The 25397-nt window shown below is 37.0% G+C and overlaps 1 protein-coding gene across 3 annotated transcripts in view; it reads right to left on the bottom strand.

Annotated features, from left to right (window-relative positions):
• Window positions 1-5960: 5960 nt before the first annotated feature.
• Window positions 5961-25397, bottom strand: part of LOC108999228 (transportin MOS14-like) — a 31424-nt gene continuing 11987 nt past the window's right edge. For all 3 annotated transcript variants that reach the window (XM_035687395.1, XM_035687393.1, XM_035687396.1), the window contains 20 exons: window positions 20655-20746; window positions 20383-20510; window positions 19552-19627; window positions 19268-19388; window positions 19090-19189; window positions 18197-18278; window positions 17527-17609; window positions 16305-16424; window positions 14392-14443; window positions 13761-13916; window positions 8942-9065; window positions 8765-8846; window positions 8589-8677; window positions 8418-8492; window positions 8260-8314; window positions 7269-7388; window positions 7095-7187; window positions 6862-7005; window positions 6617-6796; window positions 5961-6500 (listed from right to left, as the gene is read on the bottom strand). In XM_035687395.1, the coding sequence (XP_035543288.1) occupies window positions 6222-6500; window positions 6617-6796; window positions 6862-7005; window positions 7095-7187; window positions 7269-7388; window positions 8260-8314; window positions 8418-8492; window positions 8589-8677; window positions 8765-8846; window positions 8942-9065; window positions 13761-13916; window positions 14392-14443; window positions 16305-16424; window positions 17527-17609; window positions 18197-18278; window positions 19090-19189; window positions 19268-19388; window positions 19552-19627; window positions 20383-20510; window positions 20655-20746 (2251 nt within the window). In that variant the 3' untranslated portion in view covers window positions 5961-6221. The remainder of the gene's footprint in view (window positions 6501-6616; window positions 6797-6861; window positions 7006-7094; window positions 7188-7268; window positions 7389-8259; window positions 8315-8417; window positions 8493-8588; window positions 8678-8764; window positions 8847-8941; window positions 9066-13760; window positions 13917-14391; window positions 14444-16304; window positions 16425-17526; window positions 17610-18196; window positions 18279-19089; window positions 19190-19267; window positions 19389-19551; window positions 19628-20382; window positions 20511-20654; window positions 20747-25397) is intronic.

Below are 25397 nucleotides of genomic sequence, written 5' to 3' on the forward strand. Positions count from 1 at the left end.
CGTGTCGAGTACTCGCCAGAAAACTGCACTTTCATCGTACTTGTTTACAAAAAGAAAGTAAATGTCGTCGTCTTTTTTTTTTTTTTTAATAGAAACTCCTGTTTAAATAGTGAGAAGAGATAAAATAATTTTAATTAAAAATTAAAAATTAAATAAAATATCGTTAAAATATAATTTTTTAATTTTATTATTATTTTGAGATTTAAAAAAGTTAAATTTTTTATTATATTTTATGAAAAAATTTAGAAAAATTATAATGATGAGATGAAATAAGATGAAACTATTTATGTATCCGAACGGAACGTAAGTGTTAATCGTGCAATGGATAGAATTAGGGCAGTCAGTCCCTACCTGAATCATCTGTCGGCTACACATGGGTCCAAGTGAGCAATCCACTTGGCCTAAGAATACGAGAGGGCGTACCTTTTAAGAAAATAAACATGTAGGTACGGGGGTGGGCGGATGCTACCCATCCACCCGGGTTTCACCGGCTTGCCCCCACATAGGCCGATATATAAGAGAAAAAAACCTAGTTTCACTTTCATTCCTCCTTTATTTATTCTCTCTCAATCCTTCATGTTGTTAGACTTTGACCCCCTATCTCTCAATTTCTTCACTCTTATTCAACTCTTCCTTCATCACCAACCAACCCTACAGTAGTGCATCACATTTCCTCCTCCTCCTCTTTGCAAGGCTCAACCCTTAGGAAAAGCCCAACCCACCCAAAAGAAAGAAAGAAAAAAGAACACCGAATGGTGCATTTTAAAGGTTAACATCTTCTTCCCCAAGCGTTAGTCTCATAATCACATTGTTATTTCCCTAACTGGTACGTTTGGTACCTATTGGAGTTGGATTTATCTCTATTTTAAAGTTAGAACACGTAGATTCTGTGATTTCATGGTTGGTTAATGCTTGGAGGGTATTGCCATAGAAGAAAGAAGAGACAAACTTGAAAATGTAGGCTGCTGGTGTGAAGCTCGAGACATCGACGACCATTCAGAATATTCTTCTCTGCACATAGCGATAAGTGGCTTTTTGGACTAATCCTGAAAATGAATGTTGATGGAATTGTGATATGTGTGGTTCTATGTGGTGTGACCAAGTGCCATGTGGAAGTGTTGTGATCTGTATGGTTCTCAATGGTGTGGTCGAGTGCCTTATGGAAGTGTGGCGATCTGTGTGATTCTCTATGTTGTGGCTGAGTGCCCTATGAAAGTGTTGTGATGTGTATGGTTCTTTGTCATTTAGCCGAGTGCCTTGTGGAAGTGTTGGGATTTGTGTGGTTTTCTGGTAGAACTTTCACTTACTATCCAATTGCTTATTTTGTTGCATAAATGTTATGGATTTTTCATTATAATTACTGTGTTTATTTAGTTATATTGTGGGGATTTTTCCCTCGTTCACACTATTTTTCAGTCATAAATGGGTGTTGGTACTTTTCACTTTTACTGGTTTACAACTTGTGAATGTGTGCTAGAAACTCTCTCCCTTACGCTAAATTACAGTTTGTGAATGCTTGTTGGAAATTTCCCCATATGCACTATTCTTCATCATGTAATTGTTGTTGGAGTTCTTATTTTTGGAATGCCTTATAACTTGTATATGTTTGCTGAGAATTTTGCCGCCAAACTCAATTTATACATGTAAATTGGATTCTAAGATATTGTTGGGTTTTTAGATTAAATGGGTTTTATGTGAGTCTGTGAGTATCACAACTCCAAGTCGAGATTGGACTTTATCTCGGTAGAGTTCCTCTGGTCACTCTGGAGTACATAATACTTAGTGACATCTCCTAAGTTGTCACTAAGCGACAACAGATAAGGACGAGACGGTAATGCTTTCGAGTCGAAATCGTGGCCTCTCTAATACCAAAGGCCAGAGAACGTCGTGATCAAGGACGATGCACGAAGTCAAGCATCTCTCTTAATGAAGTCACACATGATCGTTACTTGTGGTGTGTCAAAGGGAGTCAAGGTGTATGAATGATCATTTTAAGGGAGACCATGGTGCACACATTAATAAAATGAATGTTTTGAAAAACGGAATTTTTGGGTGTGTATCAACTTGCATGGGAATTGTGTTGAGTTCGTGAGTTTCGTTTTGTGGTACGTTTTGGGTGAAAAATACTGTTATTTGGTTAAGGTTAAGTTTGGTTAATTTTGAAATTTTAATTATAACTTTCCTTACATTAATTATGTGCATAATTTTCATTTACACTAGCATGCATTTTTTAGTGTGTTAGGGCAATTTTGGACACTATGAGCATTTGTATAATTCTCATAATTTCATTTCAAATATCACTCAAACACAAAAATTTTCAATTTCAAATCTTTAGTTTTTTCATCAAATAATTACCTAATCATTTTTCAAACACAAAAATCAATACAATTTTTTCAGATTTCAAAATAAGACACAAAAAATCAATACAACTTTTATACTTAAAATATCTCCGAATATCTGTGAATAGTAGTGAAATGGTTTGAGTTAAGATATTTTATTGGGTTTTGATAAATGAGAGAGAAAAAACTGAATAAAAATATTATAAAGTTAAATTGTTTGAATATAATTTTTATATTAAACTTTAAAAAAGTTGTATTTTTTTTAGAGTTTGGAAAAATTGTAATTATTATGTAATGATTAGATAAAAAAGTTAAAAATTTGAAATCAAAAACTATTTTGTGTTTGAGTGATATTTGGGAAGAAAATATCTGAGAATACTTGTGTTCCCAAATGCACCCTTACAAACTTCAAAACAAAAATTATATTGAAAATTTATATTCAAACAATTCTTTGACTTTAATATTTTTATTGAACTTTTTCTCTCTCATTTCTCAAAACTCAATAAAACATCTTCACTCAAACCATATCACTATTATTCATAAAATTTTTAGATACTTCGAGTGTTCAAACTTGCATTTAGTTTCACTTACTATGATTTTGAAAAATCTCATCTATTTTGAAAAATCTCATCTTAGTAGTCTCACTACAGTCCCTTCCTTGGAATCGTAGATTTTGATGCAGAGAAAGAATTTGGTGATGGTTATGAGCACAGAGGTCCGGCACCGCCAGAAGATTAAGGATTTGGGCTCCCCACATTGTTAAGTTGATATCTTTAAATTGTTTTGAAAAAATGGACAACTATAATTATTCTTTTGCTTATGGCTGGAGGTGTGACTTATTGATAATATTGGGGTCATGTTGTATTTGGATTTTCAAATACTATTATTTAGACTTTATGACTATTCTTTTTATTTCTCGCTGCGAATTAACTTTACACTTTTATTAAGCATATGAACACACACTTACTATCACTAAATGCGAGGGGTGTATGACACGAGCGGCCAACATCTCGGCGTTCACAGCTTCCTCTAAATCACAAGCGGAACCGGGGACGTCTCAGTCTCATTTGCTTCCTCTTTCTCTTCTCTTCTATTCTCCTCTACTTTTTTTTATTCAAGGTTGTGAGATACCCACAGGCCACAGTGGCGTGGGTCTAAGGCCACGAATGGTCATAGGTTTGCAAAGAGACTCACAACCATTTGTGATCGTGCTTTTTTGCTCAAACTCATAGCCATGTACTAGTCAACGCCACTGTAGTTTCATTTGTGTATTGAGATTTGATCTCTAGATTTGATAAATAGATCTTGTGGACTTGGTGAATGAAGCGCTGGATGATTCGATCTCTGTTACCCACCCCTAGTGGATTTTGGCTTATTTGCAGGCCATCCATCCCCTTAGCAATTAGGCGAGGTCACCACCCATGTGGGATGGGACCAAGTGTCGAGATCCATTGCAGCACCCCGTCCATCTAGGTGTGGGGTGGCCGATTGCCCATCCACTAGGGGAGGGTAACAGGCATAGATAAAACCCTAGATATGGTTCAAGAAAACCATAACTAGGATTCCCTGCAATATTGCTAAACTAGGAATGTAAATCCAAATGTAAATATGGGTACTCGAGTACATATACCTACCAGATTTTAATCGGGTATCCGAATTTATAGAAAAAATCGTTTTAAAGATGATGACTATAAACACAAAACAACATCGTTTTATCTAAAAGATATGTTTTTTTTAAATGTAAAATCTGGTTACTAGTATCAAGTATTAATCCAGAACCCGCATTATATAACCATACCTATATTCGAATAGGGGTGGATACGGAATTTGAATACCTATCTGAATGAACTCGGTTTTTCGAGTTTAAGACTAGACCGGAAAAATATAAATAAATAAAGGGCCCAAATGCACAGGCTAGTAAGGGTACAGTTGTAAGGAAACAAGCAATGAAATACCTCGTCACAATTCTCTTATAACCTTAATTTCATATATATATATATATATATATATATATTAGGGGTGTAAATTGGTTGGTTCGGTCTGGGGGGGGGGGTGATGAACCAAAATTTTGGTCCATCATTTTTCCTAGATCGAACATCCATAGGGATTGGACTGGACCGGTAGCTATCAGTCCGTTCGGTCTGACCAATTATTTTATATTTTTTTCTTCTTTTTTTCCATATAAATTAATAAGAAAATATATTTAAATTACTAAATTAAAATTCAATGAATTATTAATGTGGATTATGTAACTAACTCATTAAAAAAATAATTAATTATAATTATATTGATGATGTTCATTGCTAATTTGTTACTAAATTAGAGTATGTCAATGTATTATGATAGTGTCAATATATTAAACTTTTTAGTTTTTACATTTTCTATATGATTAATAAATAATTGTATTAGGCATTTTACAAAAATTTATCTAATAAATTAGAACTTTATTTAGATATAGATGTTAATAATTAGTTAATGGTGAATTGGCGATAGATTAGTTAATTGATATTCATATCATGCATTAGTTAATTACATTAATATTTGTAATTGCTTTATACTCACTTGCAAGTTGCAACTTAAGTATTTTACAAAAATTTATCTAATAAATTAGAATTTTAATTAGATCATAGATGTAGATATTAATAATTAGTGAATGGTTAATTGGTGATAGGTTAGTTAATTGATATTCATATCATATATTAGTTAATTACATTAATATTAATTTGTAATTACAATTTACATATTTAAGATTTTATATTGTAAATATTGATAGGTTAGATAAAAATTACATAATTAATTATACAATTCTTATATAAATAATATATATAAAATATTTTTTTATTTTATTTTACTATTCGGTCAGTTTGGACCAAACCGAAAACTTTTGGTCTTCTATTTCATAGACCGATACCAACCGGTCTCAATCTCGGTTCTGTCCGGTCCAATCCGAACCAATTGGTTTCTCCTGTTCGGACCGACCAACTTTCAGCCCTAATCTATTAAGGACCAATCTATGGAAAAGCTACCTGCCCAAAATATAGCATAAAACAAAAATTCTGTAGTCCCACATAACCGTGCATATCTTACAACCACATTCACATAACTACAGAATATGGCTTTTAGAGAGAGAGCATTTTTTTTCTACGTACTATAATTATATCGTTTTGGAAATCTAAAAGTATTCCCTTTTCTCTCTTATCCTCAACTAAAGTCTTTTCTTGTTAATTTTGTGTATCCTTGCATACATTTCTTGTTAATATGAAAACAAGCATTCATGACGCAATTATAAAACAAAATAGGCTGGTTTTTGTTTGTAGCATTATATGAAAAACATTTATGACCCTAAAATAAAAATTTGATGTTATTATAGTACAATTAAACCATTTAAGACATTATTTGTTTCTGCATAATCAAACCATCTATCTGTAACAGTAAATCATGAACATATGCACCTCAATCCAAAATAATGCAATAAAATTATGCCATAAAGGCAAATAGATTCGAAGATTTACAACATAGTAAAGGAATGAAACACTCCTGAAAATGTCCTTGTGCTCCTCTCTTTTTACCCATTTCAGTAAAATACAATTCTTTACCAAATAAATTTACCCCCCCCCCCCCCCCAAAAAAAAAGAAAAAAAAAAGAAAAAGAAAAAGCCAAGACAAGTGAAACCACTCGATGATCCCCACGTCAATAGAGATGCAAGATCTCGCTCCTCCCACCCAATAAGAAGGGGCAAGGATTCTCCTCTAAAATTGGAGAATGAAAATTAAAACACGAGGGAAAAAAATAAAGAATATTACCCCCAATACACAGCCGAAGTAACTAATATCTAACAGAGGCCTACGCAAAATGGCCTTTTCATGTCACTCGCTAATATCCTATGATACAGGGGTCAGATTCAACTCAAGTGGCCTCAGGGCACCTTGAACAATCTCCTGAACAGTTCGGTTACGCCGGCAAACATCCGACATCTCTTCAATTGGAAGAGTCAGGTTATTAATATCAAATCCAGATGCTGCATCAGATAATGCTTTCAGAAATCTAGACCGCTCGACCTCCGTGACAGCCGTCAATGGAATTAGAGAAACACTCTCCTTAGCCCACTCCACTGCAAGTGCTCCGTATGCACGAGTTAACGCCAGTAGCGTGTAAGTTACCTGGGGTAAAGCAGGCTCCATAAATTCCAAAAACTTAAGTGAAATGAATACGGCTAATCATGTGCACGCAGAAATAGTAAAAGGTTAAACAGTTCTATAATAAAACTTGGGGCTACCGGCTCTATTCGAGAATTAGGAAGGGCCCCTGTTAAAGAGGCAATCAAAATTCTAGTGATGCTAGCCCCACGAGGAATAATCACAGAATCCCTGACAGGTAAGTATTGCTCTCCCTTGCTGGAGTTTGTAAGATCAAAGATATCGGATAAGAAGGTCAATATGGAATTAGAGGCCTCTCTGCAAGATGGAGAAAAAAACACATGAAATATGTTAATCACTAATCACAAATATAATTCCCATGACTATGCTGTACTGTGATCCCAATCATAGAACAATCTATCAATGGTTGGAATATCTCAGATGGCATAAATAGCTGTGGACAATAACGAATGCACCTCGATGCCAACAAAAAGCAATCATCTGCTATATCTGGTCTTGCAGTAAATTCCTGCAGAAAAGTTTGAAATAGGATGAAGTATCGATCAACGTAAAGGCAGATCTCAAGAACAGAAACAACAATTGCCCCAGAATCAATACCTGAATATTTGTGAGAAGACTTGTTGTATGAAGGAAGAGTGATTCAATCAAATTTTTTAAATAGCTTGCACAAGATGAGTCCGAACCAAATATCTGAAACCAAGATGCACACACCACACAAATATTAAGTAACAAAAAGAATTAAGAACTAGCTTTTATGAACATAATCCATACCTTTATTACTTCACTAGAGAGATAAAGAAAGCAGGGCTGATGGTGCTGTTTATATAGGCCTTGAATCTCTTCTAGCATAGCTCCAATTGTGATTCCCATGAACCTTCCAGATGTTCTCACCTAAGAAAAATTAAGTTCTTTATATAACCACTAATAGTAATGTTACATTTCCATTCTCAGATCATACATTATACTAAAAATAACAATATACTAGGCACGACAATCAAATGATCCTCACAATGTTGTCATGGGAAACCACTCAACAATCAAAATATAGGGGAAGAAGAAAGTGAAAACACACTTCAATGCAAACAAAACAAAGACAATTCAAAAGTGATACAAGAATAAATTGACACTAACAAGGTAACTCATCATTATAGAGAACCAAGATCGACATAGATTCCTTTTCAAAACTCAATTTTGTAAGTGTTGTAGGAATAACAATAGCTCACAAACAAATCACTCAATAAACGCACATCAAAAAATAAAACTAGTTATTAAGCAGCATCAACGGGGAACAGAACTTTGGTTTACAACATCAGTTATTTGCAATGAGCATAAACACAAGTCAAAGTGGGAAGTGATCTACATGGTTCAAGGGGTAGAATACTAGAACAATATTTTTTGATGATGCGGAATCTCAACAGGGCAGGGCCTTTTAGACCCACTTTTGAGTTGTGAACCCCAGATTCAGGATCCCATTCCACCATAACTGTGTATTAGGTAATCCAGGTGCACTTCTAGCATGGAATCGAAAGTGGGATGTCTGAATCTACAGCTCACCCCAAGTCCGCCCTTTGACCACCAGGTTGCACCCTGATGAGTAGGCTACTAGAATAATATGGTACACACCACTAGGTTCTCAGCACCATTATGCTAGGACATACTTTATTTTAGATTTTAAATGTTACCAGTATAACAGGAGGATTTCACAATAGATTTATAAGTTCATTAAGCACACCTAAGAAATAACATGGTTCAGAAAACTCACAGCATATTTGCAAGCTCGGCAAAGAGACTCCATTGTTCTCATGTCCCAAGCACGACTAAACCAGAATCATTTAGAACATCGATCAGAGAAGAATGGGAAATCCAGGTACATTTACATGGCAGCTCGTCCTAGCTAAGAAACAATTTACAGTTACTTACAGATCAAAGATGGCTTTGAAGATTGGCCAAAGCCTTTGAATTGCATCAGCTACTGCTTCAGGGTGATTTACGTATCTGAAATTGGTTTCGAACTTGGTTTTAGAAGCATGTTGACAAAATCTTAAAAGGTTAAGAGAAATAAAGAAAATACCATAGGGAAATCGATCACACCTAAAGATGTATGCAAATCGATCGATATGAACAGTTAACTCACGAGCAGATTTCTTGTTTAATATATCTGGACCTTGACTTACAGATTCCTGGTTGTTCACATTATAAAATTAGATAAATCGTCCACATAATATGTTTAAGTGAATAAAACCACTTGGAAAAATAAAAAAACCAACCTGTAAAGGAGCAACAACTGGCAAGCATAATGCCTCCAGGGCCCTCTTAGCATTGTCAGGAGGAAGTTCTGTAATAACCATGCTGCAAAAGATGTTAAGAAAGTTCAGAATAACTTCTCAATGGAGAATCTATTCCACCATGCAATGTTATTGCGTCTGAAGGAAGCAAAAATATACCTCAATGCTTCAACTAGATGCAATGAATCCTCAGCAGAGACTTTAAAACTACCTTCTCCGGTAACTGCCCTGTGATATATGTGGAAGAGACCATCTAAACATCCACAAAGCTTTCTCCGGCAATCTACAGTTAACATAGATCTATTTAATCCATACTTAATGAATATAATTTTTTTTTTTAATAAAAGATAATTAATATGATACAATATTCTAATGAGCAAAACAGCAACCATAGGAGTGCGGTAAGAGAACTGATTAGTATCTTACAATATCAGAGCTGTATATTGAAAGAGGAAAGTAAAATCACAAAAAGCATATTTGAATAAAAATAATAATATCAAGCAATCCCACGAAGTAAATATAAAATTAAAAGTAAAGTCAATGGCCCTTGGACCAAGTAGCATCAGCTCCCACCATTACTAAAGGGTGGAAAGAAGGTTATGGGTTCAATTCCTTGTGTTTCATGCACTGTTTATCATCTATCAGAGAGAGAGAGAGAGAGAGAGAGAGAATAAATACTAAATAAATAAATGAAAGGAGAAACCAACATAGACCACAGGCTCTCAGTTTTTCAACTTTTTAGTGCTGATTGGATGATAACCCAATTGATCGAGTTGTTGGCTGGTTGGAGTAGTCAGGGTATGGGTCATTGCAACATATGGAGGATGGTTCCCTCATGTCTAAAACGGTGCTTGTGGAGGGAACGAAAAGAGCAAAACTTTAAAAATTGTGATAAAATAGTGGAGAAGCTCAAGTCCCTAGTGCTAAAACCTCATGTTTGGATGACAACTCAGAGTAACACTGGCTTCCCTAATTAATCAATTTTTTCTTTTTTGTTTTCCTTCTCCCCAATATCTGGTGTTCTCTCTTGTATACACCTCATGTACTTGGGTTGCGCCTCTATGTGCTCTTAATAAAATTGACTTATTTAGTCCTCATTTCAATCCGAGTAAGTCCTTGAATGACTCCTAAAATAAAATAGGATCATAAGTTATAAATCCAAACCATTATTCTTTTGTTACTATTTACAATTGAGGTCAAAACTAAAGATCCTGGGAACTAAGATTCATTATAACTAAAGATCCAAAGATTAAATCCATCTAAAATTTTGTAAGGATTTGCATGTGCTGAATAAATGTATCTTTTTTTTTTTATATAAGTAAACGGTAATATAAATAAGAATAGGCAAAGCCCAAGTATACAAGGTGGTATACAATAGATAAAACCTATCCAGTTGCTAAAAAAGAAAGAAGAAAATCAAGTACATTTAGGCCATTAAAATCTATAGCAATAGCCCAAAGAAGTAAGGTACGGAAAAATAAAATTCTAAGATCCTCTATTGTCCGCTCCTTATCTTCAAATGTCCTTTCATTACACTCCCGCCACATACACCACATAATACAAATAAGAACCATTTTCCACACAACTTTGATTTGTGGAGCACCACCCGGCAATACCCAGCTAGCCAATAACTCTACCACTGTAGCAGGCATCACCCAATTTAACCCTAATCGAATGAACACATCGCTCCACAATGCTCTAGCTGTCTCATAATGTAGCAAAAGATGATCCACTGTCTCGCCAGCTTTCTTGCACATACAACACCATTTTGGAATAATTATCCGGCACTTCCGCAGATTATCAGTAGTCAAAATCTTACCCAGAGCCGTTGTCCAAGTGAAAAATAGTGCTTTTGGAGGTGCCTTATTCCTCCACAATCCTCTCCAAGGAAAATGCGTGTTTTGAAGCAAAGTAAGGGACTTATAGAAGGAGCGAACCGAAAAAACACCCTTACCTGCCAGATTCCACCACAATTTATCTTCTCTCAATCCAGACATTCTCATAGAGTACACACGACTGAAAAACGCCTCAAAACTGTTTAGTTCCTAGTCTTGAGCTGCTCTACTAAAGGTGACATTCCAATGGAGTTGATCCCCTAAACGAACCATGAGATCCGCCACTAAAGCCTCTTGACTTGATCACATGCCAAACGAAAAACGGAAGGAAAGGCGTCCGCTAGAGCCTCCTCCCCATACCATATATCCCTCCAAAATTTTATACTAGTGCCCTCCCCCACCAAGAATTTAGTATGACGAGAAAACACCCCCCAACCACGTCGTATGTGCTTCCAAACCCCCACCCCATAGGACCCATTCCCCTCTCTAGTACACCAATCCTCCCCCTCCCTCCCCATCTTACCATATTTGCAATCAACCACTAATTTCCATAGGTTTCAAGTTGTATCTCCAAAGCCATTTCCCAAGCAATGCCCGTTAAAAGTTCTCAAATTCTTTATCCCCAACCCACCTGAAGGAATTGGTCTGCACACCTTATCCCAACTGACTAAGTGAAACTTGAATTCATCTCTCATCCCACTCCATAAGAAATCCCGATAAATTTTTTCGATTCGCGCCACCACACTAGCTGGAATTGGAAATAAAGATAGAAAGTAAGTTGGCAAGTTGGAGAGAGTACTCTTGATAAGAGTCACCCGTCCTCCTTTCGACAAATACAGTCTCTTCCACCCAACCAATCTTCATTCTATTTTCTCAATAACTGTGTTCCAAATAGTCAAAGCCCGTGAAGCAGCTCCCAATGGTAACCCTATATATGTCATAGGGAGAGAAGCGACCTTACACCCAAGAGTGTTCCCAACTGCCAAGAGATGATGATGTTCCCAACAGGCACCAACTCTAATTTATCGAAGTTAACTCTCAAACCTGACGCTGCTTCGAAACAAAAAAGAAGCGCCTTCAGTGCCCTAAGTTGGTCTTGCTCTGCATCACAGAAAATTAAAGTGTCATCTGCAAATAATAAGTGGGAGACCAAGGTGAGCCCCTCCTCTATGGATTACCCATTGAAAAACCAGCCATAAAACCATGACTAACCACAGCCGATAACATCCTACTCAAAGCCTCCATGACGATAACGAAAAGCAGAGGGGACAAGGGATCACCCTGTCTTAAGCCTCGAGAGCTATTGAAAAAACCCTCTGGGTTACCATTGATCAAGATTGAAAATTTTGCAGTTGAGATGCACCATCTGATCCACATACACTACCTTCCCCAAAGCCACATCTCTTCAGTAAGTACAAGAGGAATTCTCAGTTTACATGATCATATGCTTTTTCCATATCTAATTTACAAATAATACCTGGAGTGCCAGACTTTAATCTACTATCCAGACATTCATTTGCAATTAAGACCGAGTCCAGAATCTGACGACCCCTTACAAAAGCATTTTGTGGCTTTGAGATTATTTTATCAATTGCCACCCCTAACATGTTAGCTAGCACCTTTGAAATGATTTTGTATATCCCATTAACGAGGCTAATAGACCTAAAGTCCTTCAACTTCACCACTCCGGATTTCTTCGGAATCAAAGCAATAAAAGTAGCATTCAGGCTTTTCTTGAATTTTCCAGCCAAGAAAAGCTCCTGAAACACCTTCATAATGTCATCTTTTACCACCTCCCAACATGTTCGGAAAAACTCCATCGTAAAGCCATCCGGACCTGGCACTTTATCCTTTACCATCTTTCGCACCACATCCAATACCTCCACCTCCTCAAAAGATCTTTCCAAGCAGGATGTTGTCTGTGGTTCTATGGACTCAAAACCAAGTCCATCTAGTTTGGGCCTCTACCCCTCATTTTCTGTAAATAGATGTTCATAGAAATTCACCACATGTTCCCAGATCACAGGGGCCTCTGTCCAATCACTACCATTGATATTCAGCATCTCAATAGTGTTAGTTCTCTGATAAGAGTTAGCCACTTTATGGAAGAATTTTTTGCTTCGATCCCCTTCCTTCAACCAAAGAGCTCTTGACTTCTGTCACCAAGAGATCTCTTCTAAAGTTAAAACTTTTTCCAACTCTGATGCCAGCGCTGTCTTACGTGAAACTTCATCTAGGGTGAGAGCCCTATCCTCAATAATCTTTTCAAGATTCTGTAAATCCTCCATTAGAGTTTTCTTTTGCTCCCTAATATTTCCAAACGATTGAAAATTCCAAAGCTTTAAATCTTCCTTTAACACTTTCAGTTTGCCTGCAAGAATATAAGAAGGGGTACCATAAAGCTGATAAGAAGACCACCAATCCCTTACCATATCCACAAAGCCATCGCTTTTAAGCCACATGTTTTCGAACTTACCACCTCCATCTAATAATATGGGAAAATGATCTGAGCATAGGTGCGACAGTGACTTCTGACATACATCCGGATAATGGCTTTCCCAGTCCGGCGATATTAAGAATCTATCCAGCCGGGACCAAGTTTGACTGTTAGACTGAGCATGACTCGTCTCAATGGACGTGAAGAGGGCCATAAACTATTCTTCATATCCCACACATTTCAAACCCACAATACTCCGAGTGCTCTAGATACCCACTTGGAGTATCTGGAGCAATACTCCTTACCATTATGTGAGTAACAAGCCAATCGTTTATGAATGTACAATTAACCCCTACAGGTTGGCTCAAGTGGTAAAGGCTTTGGTCTTGGTGGTATGCTCCCTCCAAGGTCTAAGGTTCGAATTCTTTAAGTGCAAACAATCTCTAGAGGCCATCAGATTGGGGGATTTTCCCCTTGAATTACCTGAGGTGCACTTGCAGGAAACTCATTGCCGAGGGACTGTGCACCCCTCTAGATTAGTTGAGATGTTGTTCTTGGAAACCCAGCACCAATAAAAAAAATGAATCTAAAATCACTAAACACCATTACTGTTATGCAAGCAAACTTATTTGACAATGCTTGTACGCTTGTAAAAAGAAAAACACAAATCAGGTAAGCTTTGCAGTTCACAACACATATTTCTCACCATCACAGATGTGTTTAAATGCCAAAGCCGCAGCTGCTGCAGAATCTTCAGATGTGCCCATACCACTCATGAGGATATCGATCAATGAAGGCAATATGGATAGTCCAATTGATGCAGAATCAAGCCACTTTGAGTATGCTCCAATTGTCAAGCACACTGGAGGTATTTTTCATATGCATATGACAAACATCAATTTTAAACAATGAATCTAAATATCATATACTGTGAAGAAAACAAAAAGAAACTCCCATTTAATATGTGAATGCAAAGGCATCCCTCTGAGCAGCGAGCTGATGCAATGTTTTGGACTAAAAACCTTTTCTACCTTTGTAGAGATGGTTTACCATCTCCACCGGTGGTAAGACATGACCCTCATTGGGGAGAAGGCGCAGGGAAGAACAATCTTTGAGCTATAATATAAATATTACCCATGTGAAGTAGTTGGGCTTGTTGAGGAATTGGAATTCCTCAGTTTTTGCAAGGAACAGCAAACAACATTCAAACGTACGTATCACTATGAACGTTCCAACCAACATCTATTCTTGTTAAATAAATTTCAAACATTATTTTTTAAACAAAAAAGTTTTTTGCTCCAGTGAAATGATTTTGCTCAACGGTACAAAAATATTACCTGTCTGAAGTAGTTGGGGTTGTTGAGGAAGTTTGGGAAGGAAACTCATAACCTGCATGTGGCAAACACAACAAAAACTTGAACTCTTAAAGAGTTCTTTACGGCTTAATATTGTCAAAAACAGATATTACTACAAAATCCCAAAGCACTTCTTCAACTAACTAATTATTTTTCTGTGAATTACACCACTTAGGAACAATAACTTTGCAGGATAAGAATACCATATATAACTATAGCCATTTTCTCACCAATGGAAACAGCCTTTTTTACTACATCACAGGCAAAAGGTAAGAAGGATAGAGACCCAAAAAATATATATTGATACCCTACCAGTCATGCTTTTTTGTTCACAAGTCATTTTTATTAATTGCGCAAAGGGGCTCTACCCAAGTACACATAACGTATACAAGAGGAGCATGACAAGGGAGTAAGGAAAGCAGAAAAACATAAGACTCTAAATAAGAACTAACATGACTAGAACAATTATGAGCCGACATCCTGACATAAAGTGCTTTTGGCATTGTGGAGCTAAGCTCATCCAATGTCTTCTCACAATCTTCAGTTTGTTCCTTTCATGCATACCACATTACGTGTAAAGGAGCTATCCTCTGAACTTCTACTCAACAAGCCAATGACTCTCCTACCTACCCTTTTGGGGTATCACCTACTCCACCCTAAAAGATAGAAGACCAAGGCCTAGCCACTTCATAGTACAGCGAAAGATGATATGTTGTTTTGCAGAGCTTTTTGCACACCAACCCATGACCATGCACAACACAAATCCGTTCCCATGGAAGAGCATTTGGAAGACAAAGGCACCTCTAAAGGCAGAATTTTTTGTATGGGCAGCTTTTTGGGGAAGATCCTCACTCTCTCACTCTAGAAAATTTGAGGAAACGTCAAATCATAGTCATGGATTGGGGTTGTATGTGCAAGAAGAGTGGAGAGTCTGTTGACGATCTACTATTTCATTTTGATTTTGCCATGACTTTGTGGAATGAAATCTTAGCTCAGTTGGGACTAGCTTGGGTGATGCTGAGAAGGGTAAGCGACCTCCTAGCTTCTTGGAAAGGCATTCGGGGCAACTCTCAAATTGCATCAATATGGAAGATGATCCCAACATGCCTATGATGGTCTATTTGGAGGGAGAGGAATGCAAGAAGTTTTGAAGATCATGAGCGGTTAATTGATGAGCTTAGAAACTTATTTTTCAATACTTTACTACATTGGTCGATTGTAATTGATTTTCACGGCATGACCTTCCATGAATTCCTTGTATCACTAAACTAGCACGCTTACGTGTTGCTCTTCTATGTCCCGTATACTTGGGCTTTGCCTACTCTTTTGATCAATATAAATTTGTTTACCGATCAAAAAAAATAAATTAAGATGCTCCTCCTTGCATTATCCATGGTTAGATCCTTAGGAGCCTCCCTAATACAGCTGTCCATATAGAGAATGCCACCTGTGATGGAACTTTGTTCCACCAAAGACCCTTCCATGAAAAACAAGTGCGCACGGGGTCATACATAGGGGTTTCTTTTCTTTTCTTTCTCTGTAGAAGTTTTATCTAGCTAAAGTGCCAAAACATAAATGTACTATACCCCTAACCCCACGCTTCATTCCTTTTTTCTTTTTTTTTTTTCTTTTTTAATTAAAAAATAGAAGAAAAACAATTGTTGGATAATGAAGGATGGGATAAAAAAAAAAAAAAACTCCATCCAGTTTCCTGTCCATATTATTTTTGGGCAAATGATGTTTGGTTCTCCCAGAGGAAGAACTTCAATTCACACCCCCTCCCTGGAAAACCTGTATTTTTTTTCCCGCTTTTTGAACCTCCTTATCTTTTTCCCTAACAAATGCTGACTTAAGAACAAAGTAGAAAGTATTGAGGAATTTGAATGACATTATACCTGAGGCATAACTTCAGCTTCAACAACTGAGACATAATTTGATATAGCCCGAATGCAAAACAAAGCAGCCTCAGCTGGGCACCACTCATCGCTTTCACCATTTCCACAGCGAGCTACAGCCTTCAATCACACAAAAGATAGTAAATATACCATAGCAAAAGAAATCTCGCAACAAGATTTTGAAACAACAAAAAGTACAATATACTTAACACATTGTCAAATTTTAACCTACAAAACACAGATCCACAAGCCACCATATTTTAGGGAAAACTAGGGAAAAAGAAAAGGCATTAACAAAAAATATATTTTTCCAACACCTTCCACAGATGCTGCATGAAGGACAAATGGTCACAAATTTTTTAATTTCCTTTTTTTTTTTTTTTAAATTGGACTGGGTGTCCAGGACAAAGTCCTAGCAAATCCCGAGGGTGCGCGTGCACCACAGGTAACGGGAAATTCCGCCAGCCCGATTGCCCCAAAAGTGTGAATGTGGAGTTTCAAACCCAGGACGTCCGGTTTATACAGCTCGCCTAGGACCACTACCCAACTCTTGGGGTTTTTGGGATTCTCATTCTTTTTTCTCCATCTCAAATCAAGAACATGGGTGCCCAATAAGTTTGATCCACGGCCTGACTTAGAAAAACCAAAGGTGATTCATTCAAAAGGAGGGAATAAGAAAGAGCTGTGATGCATTGTTGATCCAATTCAACCTAAACCCCTTTTATAATATAATTCTTTATCCTACATATTTTAGTTAATAATGTGAAATTACCACTTGTCCCAAAAATTTAAACTTATGGGAAGAGGTAGATTTTCTTATTTATTTTATATCTTAACACTTCCCCTCACGTGGAAGCTAGACTGCCCCCCAATGGGTGGCCCAACACGTGGAATATTTAATTAAATGAGGTAGAGTGTAGGTCAAGGTTCGAACTCATGACCTCTACTCTGATACCATGTGAAATTACTACTTGTCCCAAAAACTTAAACTGATAGAAAGAAGTAGATTTTATTATTTATTTTATATCTTGACAAATAGCATTCGAGGCTTTCAGCATACAGGGAACCTATGGCAACAGCAATTCTCAGGGTCACATACCATATAAGGTTCTTAAATTAAGACTTTTCAAATCAGTTGCAAAGTCTACACAATTAAGATCTTCTGTTGTGTTTCTAAAACAATGGAGAAAACTATTCCGGCAATAGGCAAAAGTAAACCAACCTCAACAAGCTTCTTGTAAAGGATTTGCAGAGTTGCATCACCACCCAAAACTGATGCTGCATCAATCAAGACATCCGCAACAGCTACCAACATCACAGATTTGGTTAGCATTATGCAAGAAGAGATTAATTATCACTTGGCTGAAGACACAAACATGAAGAGAAAAAGGAACACAATATCTAATGGAAGCTTCAATTCTCCATACAAAGCAAATTGATCGAAAATAAAAATACAAACAAGTCTGTAAAATATCATTGAAGAGCTAAAGATCTGATCAACTAGGATCTTTGTGCACTTGGTATAAAGATACACAATATGTAATTCCAATCAACTAGAATCTCTTTGAATTAGATGTTTCGGTATGAGCTAAAAATAAAGAGCATTAATTCTGTGCCTATAGTCTGTCATTCTCTGTCCACCACTTGTCTTAATAGTATAACCTCTTCATTGGTTCAGCAACCACAATATTCTGCTTTACATTCTGGAAGATTCTCCCAATAGTGTAAAATGATCAGCTAGAAATTGCCCTTACCAAACATTTTGCATACTATCATAAGATGACAAAATAAGAAATCTTTTAAATCACGTGTAATATATGAACTTCTCTAATTAGTAAAGGACAATATGAAAAAAAAAAAAAAACAAGGAATACCATAAAGGTGATCATTACCATATCTAGTATGTTTAAATTCTTTGCGGTCCTCATAAGAGAGGTCAAGATAATCTTGGGGGTATTGAACTCGAAAGCTAACCTGTGGAGAAAAACCATAGCTCTCTAAAGATCTTGTTAGGGGGAAAATACACACTCATAAGAGTTGTCCCTGTAACACTTTTCTTTTATTGATAAATAAGAATTTTATTGATGAGAACTAGGCATAGCCCAAGTACATGGGACATATACAAGAGTGACACCTAGGCATGACTGGCTAGTGATACAAGGAATCTGTAATACAGTAATAAGTCCAGTTGAGAGACATTTTGCCAATTCTCCTTCACTTTCACAAAAACATGAGGAGAGAAAAGGGTGTCTCAAATTAATACTCAACTGTTCATAAGGAACCATTTCTTGGCAAAAGTAAAAGTGGAAGAAGTTACAAATGGAAAAATCCAAAGAAATGCATGTTCTTCTCCATGCCAAAGACAGGAGGCATCTAATCATGCTAGACAAGAAGATTGCTAATAATTTCATTCCAAAATTATTAAGATAATAATACCACCATCACAATGCAATAGGAAAGCTGAGAAATAAGAATAGTTGTACAATCATATACACAAAGGTGCTATACATAGGAAGGTCCCTTTTGGGTGTAAAAGAATGTGCCATTAGGAATTGATATTATTCTTTTATTACTGTAAAAATCAAATTGAAGTAGGAAGGTCCCTGTACACAGGTGCTAAACATGTACACCCCCACCCCAAGAGAGGAAATCACAGCCTAGATGAAGATAGTCAACAACTCCATAAAAGGAAATGGAGGATCAATACCAAGACAACAGGTGTTATACATAGCTCAGCATATGCTACAAGAGTTTTGATTTTTGACTTCCTGATCCAAAGACTCACCAGGGATACAAGTGACTCATACGATGGAACAAAAGCATCCTGCCTCCGTTTTCTTTCAGCTTCAATGGACGCTTCATTACCAAGTGGTAAATAAGAATCCCTGACGGATTGCAATTGCTATATTCAATATTTTGATTTATGCACGACTCAGCAACACGAGTAGATTAAGAAAGATTACCTTTTGGTCAAGACCACCTGAAGACTGTGCCAAAAGTTAAATGTCATGGCAGCAATATAGTATTCTGGGTGTGAAGCAACTTCTAATAATGCATTTACTATCAACATCGATTCATCAGAACCTAAAGAAAAGAAATAATCAACCCGAAAGGAGATTTATCAGATCGAGGCAACTCATAAGTCAAGAGAACTTTGGAGTACTCCAAAGTACTATGCATCGTTATAGGTAAAAAGCATTCAAGAGTTTCTAAGATAAGGCTTTCAATCAATTTTAGATACGTATACCAGTGGCAATCAGTTCAACATATGAGTCACCCATGTCAGAAAATAATCGAGCAATGGCCTTCACGTCCTCTTCATCCTAAAAGCAACATTAGAAAGAAATAATATTACATACCCATAATGCATTAACTTCTCCAATTTGCAATTAAATTCCTATGAGAATCTGAATGTATTTGCTTCAAACCTTGTTTTTATAAAAGCAAGAACAGCCTTGAACAATTCGAATATACTTGGAAAAAGAACAGGACCAAAAATCATTTATTCTATCTCATTTTTGTCAAGCAGAGACTTGTTAAAAATCATTTTGTTAAGCAGAGAAGGTTGGAATGCCTAATATCATTCACTAGTATCATTTCCAATAACTTCCATGAAAACTGTGCTAAATTCCACTCAGATTTAGCAAAATCCCTGGCACAAAGTAGAACTGGAGTATATCTTGAACAATTCAAGCTGTTAATCATGATCCGATTTTGGAGGAGAATACTGTGGATAAAAATTAAGGAATAAGTCAAACATATCAAGTTTTCCACATTAATAAGAAACACACTCAAACGGGTGTATGCAATGTGGAGCTGACGTTTCAACCCAAGATTTGTAACTCGGTCAACAAAGGCAAAGAATTGATGCCTTTTAGACAGAATAACCATTACTTTAGCAGGAAACCCATTATTTTATGAAGTAATGCTAGATTCAGCCCTAGGGCTTACACAATCTAGGCCTGTACAAATCATTTTCCTATTTTATGATATTCAATAGTACTGTCTACCACATGGACATTAGGCTATTATAAAGACCTAGACAAAGCAAAAATTCAAAACCCCATAAATGTAATACCTTTGAGGAATCTTTAAGATGTGCCTTCAAACTCATAACTTGAGGTACAATTACTTGGATCAAAGGCATCTGTGCAGAAACATCACTAGAGCTTCCTGCCGCTGTGTAGTGTATTAATTCAGAAATGACTGCAAAAAATAAAGGGTATAAATAAAAAGGCAAAATCATCTGATTCTATAAAGATCAATTATGCTAGGACTTAAATACAAAACAAGAAAAGAACTTTTCCAATACAATTCCCCACGAAATATAGCTTTTATCAACTATAATACCATTTACAGCTGCCTCTGAAAGAAACTCAGACTTCAAGCTTGAAAGAGCAGTGAGCACCAAGGGATGAGAAGCAAGCACAGATCCAGGGATCCTGAAATAACACAAGATTCACTTGTCATGTTATCCACATGCTCAGAAAAGTTCACTTTATGCTGCATAAGAATCGCACAACAAGGAAACTTCTACTTGCCAAGTGGAGGTATATTTAGGAGTGGTTTGGATTCAGAGATGGGTTGAGATGGTTTGTGAATAGTAGAATAAAAGTTGAATTATTTATTATATTTTGTGTGGAAATTTGGGAAAGTTATTTTGAAATTTGAAAAAGTTGAATTCTTTATTATATTTTGTGTGGGAATTTGAGAAAATTGTAATGATGAGATGAGATGAATTGAGGTGGGTTGAGATGGGTTACGAATACAAACGAGGCGTTAATCTAGTAAGATTCACTATGTATGATATCATCATCCACAAACGCAAGCACGCAACTTGTATAAATACATACAACATGTATTAATAGGACTCCAACCAACAAAGGCTTTGACCCAACTATTTCAAGAAGGCTAAAAAAATTTATGTTTTAGCATTCCATGCTTACCAATTTCTATAAGTAATGCAAACTTTATCAAAAGCACAGAGGGGCACAATACAAAGTAAGTATACAAAATGATATGCCCAACCAGCAAGAAGAAGAAAGACAACAATATTCCTTAACTTCTAATAAGCTGGATAATTGGGAGCTGTTGTGAGCAATCTTCCAAGCATAGAGATTGTTGAAATTTATGTTCTGACATCATCCTCCCCCAGTCTTCAAAACTTTGGGCATTGTGTTCTTGTCAAATTCACCACATTAAGCACAAAAGTACCATCCTCCTAACATCTAAATTTTTATGACCACCACGAGGATTCAGCCAATATGTCAACAACTACATTACCCTCAGGGGCATAACCCACTAAAACCCAAAAGTGCTAAATATCGCTGCCTATAAGCTTCTAGATAATTCACAATGTAGTAGTAGATGATCAATGCTTTCCCCATTTTTCTTGCCTATACAGAAACATTCCAATACCACACCATGCCTCGTTCACAAATCATCCATCGTTAAAATCTTACCTAAGGTAACCCACCCATAGGTAGCCCAAGTGGTAAGGGCGAACGTGTGTGCATGAGCTCCATGTCACATGTTCAATTCTCCCTAGGATCAAACTGAGATTAAGTGGGAGGCCATGGCGGTGGGTTGCTATGCTATCTCCCTAGGGGTTTAGGTTCCATGGGTGAGTTTAAAGGGCTCTGCCGTGGGGTGGTTCCCCCGTCATCAAAAAAATAAATAAATAAAAAATCTTACCTAACCACCCAAACAAAGAAAGCTATCCTTGATGGCAACTTGTTTTCCAAAGTCCTCACAAGTTTACCCTTAGCCTCAAAAGCCCTCACATCAAGTCTCAAATAGGTAAAAGCCTCAAAATGCTCTAGCGATGTTTGGTTACCATCAATTTTAAACATTGATCAAAAATATTTTTTAACTTCAAACCAAACATCTTTTTATTATTTAAATTTCTTGTCCAATTAGTTTTACCTAGAGTCCAATGGAAAGTCAAAAACACAAAATCAAAACAACTTTTTACAAAAACCAAAACAAAATATCCTAAACATATCATATACTATAGTTAGAAATCAACCTCCTAAACATATTATGTGCTACGGTGGTTGAACTCCTAGCCAGTTGGAAGAATTTGGGCGGAATTCCACAAATCACACGTGTGGAAGATGGTTCCTATATGTATTCTTTGGTGCCTATGGAAGGAACGAAACGATTGGACTTTTGAAGATTAGGAGCAAACATTGGAGGAGATTAGATTGTTCTTTGTTAAAACTTTGTTCCTATGGGTGGGTGTTGTAGATTGTAATGGATTAGATTTTCATGATTTTCTTGTTTCTATCTCTCCCTCTTAACTAGGTGCAAAACTCTTGTATACCCTGTATACTTGGGTTATGCCTATTCTTATTAATATATCTTTGTTTTACCTATAAAAAAAAACCAACTTCGTAAATGGAGAGTAGATATTGTATGTTTGCAAGAAACAAAGTTGGAATTCCCTTCACATTATTAGGAGTTTGTGGGGTTGTAATCAAGTGGGGTGGCATTACTTACCATCCAATGGAGCATCAAGAGGCATCTTAGTGATGTGGGACAAAAGGGTGGTTGAAAATATAAGAGGACTATTAGGGGGACTTTATGGTGGCTTGCTCGTTTAAGAATGTTGTAGGTGGATACCAATGGACTTTCACAAGAGTTCATGGTCCTAATCTAGACCACGCACGAAGTTTATAATGGGATGAGCTGGTTGGACTAAGCAGCATATAGGACTTATATTAGTGTATTGGTGGCAATTTCAACGTCACTCGATTCTTGAGTGAAAGATCGGGTGCTTCTAGCTTTAACCCAACCATGGTAGCTTCCCCAACTTCATCTTTGAACAAGATTTATTGAACATTCCTCTTGCAGGTGGCTCCTTCACTTGGTCCAATAACCGAGAACATCCCTTTTGGTCAAAGATCCATAGATTTCTAATATCATCATAATGGGAAGCACACTATCTGAACCTTATTCAAAAGAAGTCTCCAAGTTGTGTTCTAATCACTTTCTTATCCTCCTCAATTGTGGAGGTTTTCATGGAGGCCCAAGATACATTAAGTTTGAAAACATGGTTGAAGTCAGAAGGATTTCTCGACAAAGTCCAACAATGGTGGTCTTCTTACCAATTTCATGGAAACTCAAGCTATATCTTAGCTTGCAAATTGAAATCCTTAAAGAAAGATTTGAAGGTGTGGAATGAGAAAGGTTTGGTGATGTGGAGGGCCAAAAAAAATACTCTCTTGGAGGAACTCAAAGGATTGGAGGGCATGGAAGAGGAGAATGAACTATTTGAAGCAGAGAGGGCCCGTAAAATCCAAGTGGTTGTAGACATTGAAAGGGTTTCTTTATTGGAAGAAATATATTGGAGACAAAAATCGCGAGCATTATCATTAATGGAAGGGGATAGATGCACCGAGCTCTTCCACTAGGTGGCCAACTCACATAGGAGGAACAATACTATAGAGATCACAGATCACATTGTCAGTTACTATGAGAATGTACTCTCGGAACAATTTTCTTGGAGACCACGATTAGATGGGCTTGCTTTTGACGTTATTGATGCATAGGAAATAGAATAGCTCGAAAGGCTATTTGAGGAGTTAGAGGTCAGGCAAGTATTAAAACGCATGGCATGTGACAAAACTCCAAATCTAGATGGCTTCTTTTCAAACATGTTGGGAAGTGCTTAAAGATGACATCATGGGGGTCTTCCATGAATTTCATGAAACTGGAAGATTTGAAAAAAGCCTAAATGCAACTTTTATACTGCTCATACCAAAAAAGCATGGTGTTGTAGAGGTAAGAGATTATCGTCCCACTTGGTGAGCGGGTTGTACAAAATTCTGTCCAAAGTATTGGCGAACAGATTGAGCAAGGTGTTGGAGAAATTAATATCAAAGTTTTAAAATGCCTTTGTCAAAGGTAGGCAAATCCTCGACTCGGTGCTTATTGCCAACGAATGTTTGGATAGTAGACTCAAGTCGAGAAAGTCGGGGCCTTTGTGCAAGCTGGATATGGAAAAAGCCTATGATCATGTCAACTGGAGATTCTTACTCTACATGCTAGAGAGATGTGGCTTTGGTAGGAAAAGGTGTACTTGGATTCATCATTGTATCTCTACGGCTTGTTTCTTTATATTGGCAAATGGCACGCCAAAAGGCTTCTTTAAAAGCTCACGATGATTGAGACAAGGTGATTGGTGATCCTCTATCTCCGCTATTCTTTGTTTTTTGTGATGGAAGCTTTTAGTAAGATGATTTCAGGTGTCGTGGAGGGTGGGTTCATCTATGGATTCTTAGTGAGGAAGGCAATCACTAGCTTGCTCAACATATCTCATCTATTATTCGCCGATAATACCTTAATCTTTTGTGGGGCCAGCCATGAACAACTTTGACCTTTGAGGGCTCTCCGATTATGCTTTGAGCTGTATCAGGGTTGAAGGTGAGCTTGGCCAAATCAAAAGTAGTGTCAGTAGGGAATGTTCCTAATGTGGAGAGTATGGCTTCTATTTTGGGATGCAAGATATATGCAACTGCCCATGAAATATCTTGGCCTCCCATTGGGTGCTACGTTCAAGTCAAAATTTATTTGGGATGTTGTTCTAGAAACAATGGAGATGAAATTAGCTAGTTGGAAGCTACAAAGGTGGTAGGGTCACCTTAATCAAAAGTACTATTTCCAATTTCCAAACTTACTTCCTCTCATTATTTCCGATTTCCGCTCCCCGCCAAGGTGGCTCATCACATGGAGAAACTCCAACGTGATTTCTTATAAGGGCACCTGGGGTTTAAATTTCACTTGGTAAAATGGGCCATAATATGCTCTCCCATTAAAGGAGGGGGAATTGGGTATTCGGAACTTGAAATCTTTCAACAAAGCCTTACTTCGCAGATGATTATGGAGATATCACTATGAACAGGGGGCCTTGCGGAGAATCTTCGTCGAATTGAAACATGGAGAACCATGGAGAGTATAGTGTTCTAATTAGGTGAGTGAGCCTTATGGAGTGGGGCTGTGGAAGCATATAAGAGGCTGGGATACATATGCAAGAAATATCCCCTTCATTGTGGGTAATCGATCCAAGGTCAAGTTTTGTCATGATGTAGG

Source organism: Juglans regia, chromosome 2 (assembly GCF_001411555.2).
Source record: "Juglans regia cultivar Chandler chromosome 2, Walnut 2.0, whole genome shotgun sequence".
Classification (NCBI taxonomy): Eukaryota; Viridiplantae; Streptophyta; class Magnoliopsida; order Fagales; family Juglandaceae; genus Juglans; species Juglans regia.